The 9474-nt window shown below is 35.7% G+C and overlaps 1 protein-coding gene across 1 annotated transcript; it reads right to left on the reverse strand.

Moving 5' to 3' along the window:
- Positions 1–4744: 4744 nt before the first annotated feature.
- On the reverse strand, positions 4745–7828 carry LOC139698248 (neuferricin). Its single transcript, XM_071597122.1, has 4 exons — positions 7271–7828; positions 7048–7188; positions 6758–6944; positions 4745–6683 (listed from the first exon to the last, which is right to left on the reverse strand). Exons 1-4 carry the CDS (start codon positions 7602–7604, stop codon positions 6494–6496), a joined length of 852 nt encoding a protein of 283 aa, XP_071453223.1. The 5' UTR covers positions 7605–7828; the 3' UTR covers positions 4745–6493.
- Positions 7829–9474: the final 1646 nt, after the last annotated feature.

The following is a 9474-nucleotide window of genomic DNA, read 5'->3' on the forward strand; positions in this document are numbered from 1 at the left end:
TAGGATTTATTAGAAGGGTACAGGGTAAATGTGATGTAATGGTCAAAGAGAAATGTTATCTTTCACTGGTTATCATTTAGAATATTCTGCTAGCATATGGGATCCACACAAAGTTGGATTGATTGTATAATAACATTGCATGCAGCATAGAGGAGCAAGATTTGTAAAACATTGCCATGATCAAGTAAGTGTGATATCCAAAATATTAGAGAAGCTGGGCTGGGAATCACTCACGGAGCAAAGGTTAAATTACAGATTAAATTTCTTGCATCAATTGTCCCTATGGTAATGATGTTGAAAATTTATTATTACCCCCATTGTACTATGGTAGAAGAGATTATGTCAACAAAATTAGAGAAATTAAGGGTAGAACAGATAGATTTAAGATGTCATTTTTTTCCACAAACGATAGAGGATCAGAATAACATTGTCTGACCATGGTAGGGTCATATTCGGGTCAAAATTAATCTGGTAAGTATTCAACCCCTGCACAGCTATCATAGATTGCTGGGTACTAAAATATTAAAATAATAACAAACATCAACAATCCTCCATCCTCTCCCATCTTACCTTGCACCACTTCCTTGTTTGTTTTCCTTTCTGCCATCTAAATTCAACCAATGAAGAGTAATGGTACACTAATTTTATAAAAACATTTCCAAAGTACATATGATATGAGTAGGTACAAATTACAAACCTAACTCAGCAGGTGTATGTACTTATAATATCATCTGATGTGATGAAGGACATTTTCTAAATCTATTTAAGAGAAGTTAATGGCAGCTATGAAGTGCAACATTCCTTAAGGTAATCCATTCCCTAGCACAATGGATCTTTTGCCCTATGTACTTGGTGCAGATGAGCTCTCGGAACTTATTTGTTCCAATCTTACCCTGGTAAGTCCATTCAAAACGATGAATCAAAATTGGGTCTTTTTTCAGAATACCCTGGGAAAGGCATTTAATGGGAAATGCTCTTGGAATTTTAATACAAAAACTTTTGAATTTTTTACTGAATGCTGAACTTAGAAATTGAAAAAAAGTGGATTATGTCACTGCATATAAATATCTCCCAGTCTATCTAAGATGTTTAACCTAGTGCAGATTAAGACTAAGTAAGTGATTTCACCTAAAGTTTTCAAAAGATGTGACAGGGTGCAGGACATGTCAGCCTAAACGCAATAATTACGAGACATAAGAAGGAAACATAATTCATGAATGCAGGGTTTGGAGAGAGGAAGAATGATAGCAGAGGGATGGGGAAGGCTAATTGTTAGGGGACTGACGTAGGTCAACTCCAATACAGTGGTACATGTTATCTTCTGTCATGGGTTGTCGGAGGGAATGGGTGGAAAGTTGGGAGGAATGGGAAGGGATGTTTTTAGACAGAAAATCACATTTGGGAAACATTGGAACTCCATTAAATAATTTGAAAAGATCTATCTTAGTCATTTTCTTGTAGAATGTCTCAAACAAAATCACTTTGCGACCAGATTTAAATGGTCAACAATAAGTATCTCACACAGAAATGCCAAAACCTAAAAGTTAACAACATCTGAAAATTCTTGATGGCAATATTGCATTTTCCAGCAAAAGTCAAAACTCATTCCTTAAGTGAGCGTGTACATAGTCCTTTCCGGACAATCCCAACTACATTTTGTTCTCTCCCATTGTCAATATTCATACTTAAGGCCTTATTCCAAACTTTTATATATTTAATTAATAATTTCACAAACACCATATTGTTCCCGGAGTCCTAGCAGAGTGTCTCAAGTAAATTTCGAATCATGAACAGGGATGAATATCCTTTAAATATAGCAGCAAAATGTGTTGTTATAATTTGTGGAAGTAATCACAATGGGCAGCCTAGAATTTAGGAAACAGAAATAAAAAGAAAACAACTTTATATGTTATTTTTATTGGTCAGCTGGGTGATTCTATTAAAATTTCCTCTCTCAAATAAGAAAACTTATTTGACCTTATGACAAACCTAATGTCAAGTTATGATTTACCCAACAATAATTTTAACTGTTCTTACTAAACGTTTTAAATGCAGTTAACTTTATCAAAATCATTGAGCTAAATAAATCCAAATTAATTTAAATTTTCACCTGAAATAATGTATTATATTTACAGAGCTATACATTAATTTTCCAGAAATAACATATCATATGTACAGAGTTACACATAAAATACTCATGAACAATATTTCTAAAAAATGGTGATACAAATTTTTCTAAAGCACAAAAGGAAGTGCATATTTATGAAATTTCAGAAGAAAAACCACACATCCATAAAATAATGGTGGCAGGACAAAAATAATCCCAATCTAAAAATGGTTTTTACAAAAAGACCAGAGGCATTAAAAAATGTTCACTTAGCAGCTGAAAAAAATGCTGCTTTCCCTATTTTCTTTAAGGAACCAAAACGAGATGAAATTAAAGTGAAACTAATAGCATAGTTAGGAAACGTCATGATTTGAACATTATCTCAACCGTTTAGGATGTTCATATTTGTATTGACAATGGACCCACATACATGTCGAATGTCAATTTCATTGACTCAAGGGAAAGGGAAAACAGGGCCGGTCGCCAGGATCTCAGGCTTTTCAGCGAATCAATGGACCTAGAATTCCTTAATTTCTTAAAGAGCTAACATTATATTCATGGAGTGGCAATCACCCCATTAAAATAGGAATATGTACACTTCATTTCCCATTTTTTTGTTTTTAACTAACGACCTATATTCAACTAAATCCCAGTCTTGCGGCTTCATGGCTCCACACTTCAGTGAGTTAATAGGGTATCAATTGTCAAAAGTGGAGCATTGTAACGAACAATTTATGTCAAACCTGTGCTCTGTATTTAAAATAATAATTAGACATTTTTAATCGCCCTCTTCCTTTGTTCCATGTCTACCAGTAGACATTAAAATATATTTAACTACTTTCGTAATTTTCGTATAATAACTATTTGTCATGGTAACTTTACAGTGCTGCCATAAAAAGTTCCATTTACTAGATTTCCAAACTTTTCATCAAAAATTTATTAACCAATGATATTAAAAATAATTAGGAATAAGAATAGGGCGACGACGGAGGAGGAACAACACCGAACGCTAATTATAAGGGCATCTTTTGGAACGAAAAAAGTGAAGTACAATAGAGAAATACAAAGTACTGGAGGATTACGAGGAGAAGCTCAATAGATGATTTTCGATTACACACAGTTTGAAACACCAAGTTAAGTGCTAGCGTTCAGGTATCACAGATTTTACAAAGATTGCTGATTGGATGATTGCTGTAGAGTTAAAAGAAGGTTAAGAGCTTAGAGAGACTGTAACCAGTCGAAATGTAAGGATTCCGTCAATCAGGGGTAATAGAATTGCAGTCGAGTGACGGTTACAGGTAAGATCATTATTCATAATTTGCATCCCATTGACAATACAACCCGCCAAGACAATTTCTTTGCTTATACTACGAAAAGGGTATCATTTACCACGACGAATAAATATACCAGCTAACATGCAATTGAAATTCCACTTAAATTTTGATCAGGAATAACTCATGTATTTATGATATTATAACCTACGTTTTGCATGAAATTACCTTTTAACTGTAAAACGCATAAACAGCAGGCCCAGTAATCGAAGTCCGTAATAATAGCCTTCACCACATTGTTTGCGCGACCCACAGAAACACCAGTGTAGACAATTAATTATAATTGAAGCAGTAATCACAGAGGTCTCAAAACCATTAGAACCGAAACGACATGGATGTAAAATCGTATGACACTAACTGCGATTGCATGCAACATCACCCTCGTCTGTTCGATGTCAGGGCGGCACCATTGTGGAAAACATGAACTAAAATTGTAAACACGTATGTTATTATACTCGAACGAATGTCATTCTCGGCTTAACGAAGTGCGTTCTTCGAGTGAAAGCATCGGCGAGAATGTCCAGATGGTACGAATGCAAAAAGTCGTTAGTGTTCGTTAAAATGTGTCCGGTCCATTTTGAATCAGAAGATACTTCAAGAAATTGAAAACGAAAGAACGATCGCTTAAATTTACTCCTCCGTGTCGTATAATTTCAATATTATCCATGTACGAACTTCCTATTCGGATGGCATCATTGCAAATCAAAGAGTGTGAAATGGTTGAATCAGTTATCGATGATAAGTGCCCAACTGAACACATTGTCAATAACGAAGTGCCGTCAAGTCCTACTGGAAGGGTATTGCGGAAGAGAATATCTGCCCCGCATGATGTGAGTAATAAGAGGCGGTGCAAGCTACTTCCCAAAAAATACTCTGTAAATGGTCCTGATGGAGAACCAAAGTCACTGGAAGATTTAGCTACTTTATATACCAACAAAGGAGGCTCGGGTAGCCCGCCATTTAAGTGCCTCTTAGAGACAATTTATGAAGAACCTTTGAAGCAGAAGAATGGTTCATTAATCACTATTGGAATAAGAAAGATTAAGCGAACCATAACATTCCCTGCGGTAGGATTTGTGAGCAAAACTAAACAGCGCACACGTAAAGCAAAATCTAAGCTTCTTTGTAATAAGTGGAAGCTAATACGAGGTGGAAAAAACCGTGAAACCTTAGACAGCATTCTGGCAAAACTGGAGACTGATAACAGCGAGGACTTGGGAGGTAGTTAAAGGCATGCATTTAATTTTGTATATTGATGTGAAGATTCTGTGAAGTCAGCTTTTCGGCTTAAGGTAAGTTGGAAACCTGTTTTATCACGGTAATATTATACATGAAAGTTCTCCTAAGCGTGGTAATGTAAATAACACTATCTTCTTTTGATGTATTAATAAATAACTGAAGAATGGTTGATAATCATTAAAATTAAATGCAAAAAATGAGTATTGTTTATTCCTCCATTGAGCAGTACCTGTTTAGCAGCTTGCAGACGTCGTATGACTCAGTAGTGCAGTCGATAAATATATGAAAATGATTCTTATAAAAGATAGATTCAAATTTTGAACTAGTAACACCTTAGATAATATCTTACTTTAGTTATAGAGACATCAAACATTCTTGCTAAAATATTCTTGTGTACCTAAATGGTTTTAATCTACTTGAAAATTATAAGTAGCTGTTTAGCCTAGATTTCAGTTTTTGGTGACTGAAATGAATGGTAAACAATGTAATTGGGGAGTGCACACAAGAAACTGATGTGCCATTACAGACAACATGTGTTTACAAGTCTATTGGAGCAATAAGAAGGTGCTCAATAATTACTCCGCGTTATAAGAGGATAAGTCGGCTACATGGGGTATATTAACTGGAGTAGGTCCTCGGTATGTATGGATTTTCATAAAATGATTTTGCAGGATTTGCGAATTATGTTGAAATCCAAGAGAGATTGATGAGGGATAAGATGTTCGAGGATAGGGTATTGCAATGCCGAAACCCAATCGTGAACTTAGATTCTTTTTTTGGTTGTTTCAGGTTAAATTAATCAAGGCTTTAAGGCATATGTTTGGTAGGTCAAATAACCTTGACTTGGAATAAGGAGACAAAAGCCTACTTAATCTAGAGTAAGGTTTAAAACAAAAGAAATAAAAGTTTTACGGTTGAAATCAAGGGAAATCTTGGCGAACGGCTATTGTCATTGAAAACTAGTTCATCTAACTGTTAAGTTGCTTTCACCACCAAGGGATGATACATTCCTTTGTCAGTGAAACTAACAATATATGCACATAATTTTAGATCGCACACTGCTGTTCTTTATTTACACTGCCTGAAATAAACAATACTAATAAAATGTGGTATTGTGCAGATGAAGTGTAATATCATTGCTACCCTGAATTATTTTATTAGTTTCTGAATGTGATCACTCGTTGCATGTCTCCCGACTATAGCAGGAGAATGATGCTTTAAAATACTTCGTATTTTCCTTCCAGGAGCCCCGTGGATCTGTGCGCTGCTTCGCCAGTAGTAAACTCTGAGAAACTTCCATCAATAGCTGTCACTGTATGAGAGTTGCCCTTACAATACTTTGCTGATAAGAAATTTAGTCGGTTAATGTGTCTCCGTTGTTATGCGTACTTGCCAGAAAACCGACCTCCTTTGCTAACGTGCATCTGAAACCAAATCTTTAACCCAAAATACTGAAAAACCAAGATAATGGTCCATTTTCTAGCGAGTGAATTTACTGAATAGTTGCCGCACCATAAATTACTTTCTTAATCGATATGTATTCTAGCATTTTACCTACATTTTTAACTATTTTATCAAGAAATTCTTCAGGATATTGTATAAGAATATAAATATTTATAATGGACTTTTCCACAAATGTTAAGTATATGGTGAAGATTTATAGTGTTCACTAATTGACCATATTTCAATGGACATGTTTTTACAGATAGTAAATAAAGTCTGCTCTGATTGAGTTCCATTCAAGTAACGCTTGTATCTTTTCACATCATTTCGCCTCCTGCTGATCAATATATCAAGGGCCATTGTTGTAAAAATTTCATGTTTTCACTGCACAACTAATGGCATCTTCGTGACATCCAGGATACTCCTCAAGCCTTGGGTCATTCAGTAAAGATTCTTCTGAATGGCTTTCATTGGGGTGTCTTACGCAGACACAGCGCGGTGTAGGTGAACCTACTAAGAACAGCTTCCTTGGAACACCAATCCAGTCTCTGGAAATCCCTCCACTGAAAAATATTATTTTGGATACAAATCTGGTGGAATACATGGGAAATAATATACCTTAATTAGTGATGCAAACCTCTTATTGGAACACCATACTCTGCTTCCCTTGCTAGCACTCCATTCAGTATTGCACGGTGGATATTTCAGTTTTTCGGCTTCACTTTCCCGTTCAGTATTTTCTGCTTCTTGAATTATTTTCTCAACCTTTATTAGATAAGGAGTTTTATGTCCCTGGTTGTTATAAAAGCGCCCAATTAATTTGCCTAAAAATGTATGTTCTGATTAAAACAAAGTTCCCAGGTAGACAAGTGCACAATTTGATACCGTGTATGCTGCAGACTTCCTATGGGGGTCAAAGCTACTCACCGACAAATTTGTACTCTTTTTCATAGAAATTATGCCATTTTTTCAATGCCCTCAATTCTTGGGGCGACAAATTTAATACATCGTCAGAGAGGCCGGTTTCTGTGAAATCTCCAGTTACAAAAGCCCGCGACGCATCTCGGCCTGGCATATAAAAGTTCGTCGTCATTACTCATTGTTATTTTTTTCAGGAAGTGGGAAGGATTGGGAAATGCAATATATTTACCCGTGAAAAAACTATATCCACCTCCAACACCATAGTGCATCTTTCCTTTGGTGACATCAAATACTTGCCCCAAAATACTCAAGTATAATTTCCCCTTAGTTTTGCTACTGCCATATCGTTTCAGTTGTTCGGAAGTTATAAGTTCATCGTTTACTTCGTTTGCTTTTGAGGGCGTAACTTCTGATCTTGAGTGAATAATGGTCTGAATAAGACTAGAGGCAAAAGGCAAACCTGCAGCTATATCTACCATGATAGCAGCCTGGTACTGGTGCAGATAAAAAGCTAAAATAGCAATGGCTACTGAAGCCAAAACAATAATAACCTTAATGAACATATCCGAGAATCGCGCTAATTACTATCACGACGAAACTCATCAAAGTTTAGTGAATGCAGGGCTTAACAGAAAAAAAAATTCATTTGTGAGAGAAATTATCAAATGCTCGTTGAATTCGTACAAAGATTAGTATGCCCTGTCTTCATTGAACACATATCTCGAGCTTAACTTCTAGAAAGTGATACACTAACACAAATATTAGCCCAGTTCACAGGTGTCCCTAATGAGAGTAAAGAATCCTAAAAGATGGCACCACCTACTTAACAGCTGTAAGTAGTCTCTGCGTATCATGTCTCCAGTTCATTAAACAGCCGCGAAATATAAACCACTTTGACGATGTGGTCGTTGAACCAATCGGCAGTAAGAATTTTTATGTATGCGTGAACTGTATTCTCTAGCGACCCTTTTGCATTCCTGGGAGAATAATATTCTTATCACATTGACCGTTTTATGAAATTCCTTTGTGAAGCTTCTTGGAAAATACTATCATTGTGATGAATTCCCGAACTTTTACTTTGTATATTGGGATACCATTTTGATGAAGAATATAAATCGCAATTCTCGTACTTAGCAATAAACGCGTCGTTATTCCTTACAAAAATACTTAAAAAAGTTACGCTTTCATGACCAAACACGGTTATTATCATCCCTCAAGGCTGCTATTCTAGATAAGGAGATGTCAGCTCAATAAGCAACTATAGTGACTAGTTGATTTTCTACTATATTAGATTAATATATCAACCAAGGTCAATTTTATACGAACCCATAGCTCCAAATCTGTATTTCTGCAATCAGTAATGTAACATCTCACATACTCATTTTACAAATAAACCAGCAAAGGCTGAATACCATTTTCAATTAAGTTTGATAAATAATGAACCCCAAAGAATGCCTCTTGCAAAACAATAAGTGTACCTCTTCTACACCGGCAATACGTCATTTCCCTTTCCACACTCCAGGTTGGTTTTCTCCACTCCCATGATATTACTGGGCATAATATTAGTCTTTTAACCTGAGACTGTTATATTAACTATTTTGATGTCCTCTTTCCTGCCCAACATAACCCCATTCACTCTTCAGTTCCTCTGCTCATCTCTCAGGCTCATAATATCCAATGTAATATATTAATTGTTTACTCCTCATCCATGATTTGCTGCTGTTTTGAGCATGTGGGTGCTTACAGTGAAACTTATATTAATTGTACCACACATGTTCTGCCAAAAGACCATGAAGAGGTATGGTCATCCATGTCTTCTTTTAACAATTCAAAACACTCCCAACTTCATTAAATTGACATTTTTGAAATATCTGTAGAAGAGGAACATCTTTTCCACCACTGAAAGAAATTCAAAATATTATTTTGAAAGCTGTCTGCCATCACACCCAAGAATAATGTTGCTGTTTGTGGTTTTTGATAAATGATGGAAGTGAAAATTTCCACTCACTGCCTACTTCCACTTATGTCACACCCAGCTTCCTAGAAAACAATCATATGTCATACAGGAAATCGTTTTAGTCATTGTTCACATTGAAATCCTCCACTACTCATTTGGAAGCAATTTGTTAGGCCTTTTGTAAATTAAAGCTCCAATAATGAGAATATTTTAGACCACATAATGGAAATAATACATGAATTGCAAAGTTGCCTCTATCATACTCTACTGCTTCCTATCCATGGTTTTGGTTATTTCATAAAAATAGCTGTATTTAAAATTCCTAATGAATGTTTCACTATCTCTGAAGGCCAACCTCAAGAAGCATTAATTTTCTGAAAGGCATGGGCCTTCTATCTTAGACACTCCAGTGAGCAAGCAACACAATTCACAGCTGAAATTGCTAAATATCAAAGCTTATCAAATCATCAATACAT

The sequence above is a fragment of the Hetaerina americana genome, unplaced genomic scaffold (genome assembly GCF_022747635.1).
Source record: "Hetaerina americana unplaced genomic scaffold, ioHetAmer1.1.p SCAF_80, whole genome shotgun sequence".
Lineage (NCBI taxonomy): Eukaryota > Metazoa > Arthropoda > Insecta > Odonata > Calopterygidae > Hetaerina > Hetaerina americana.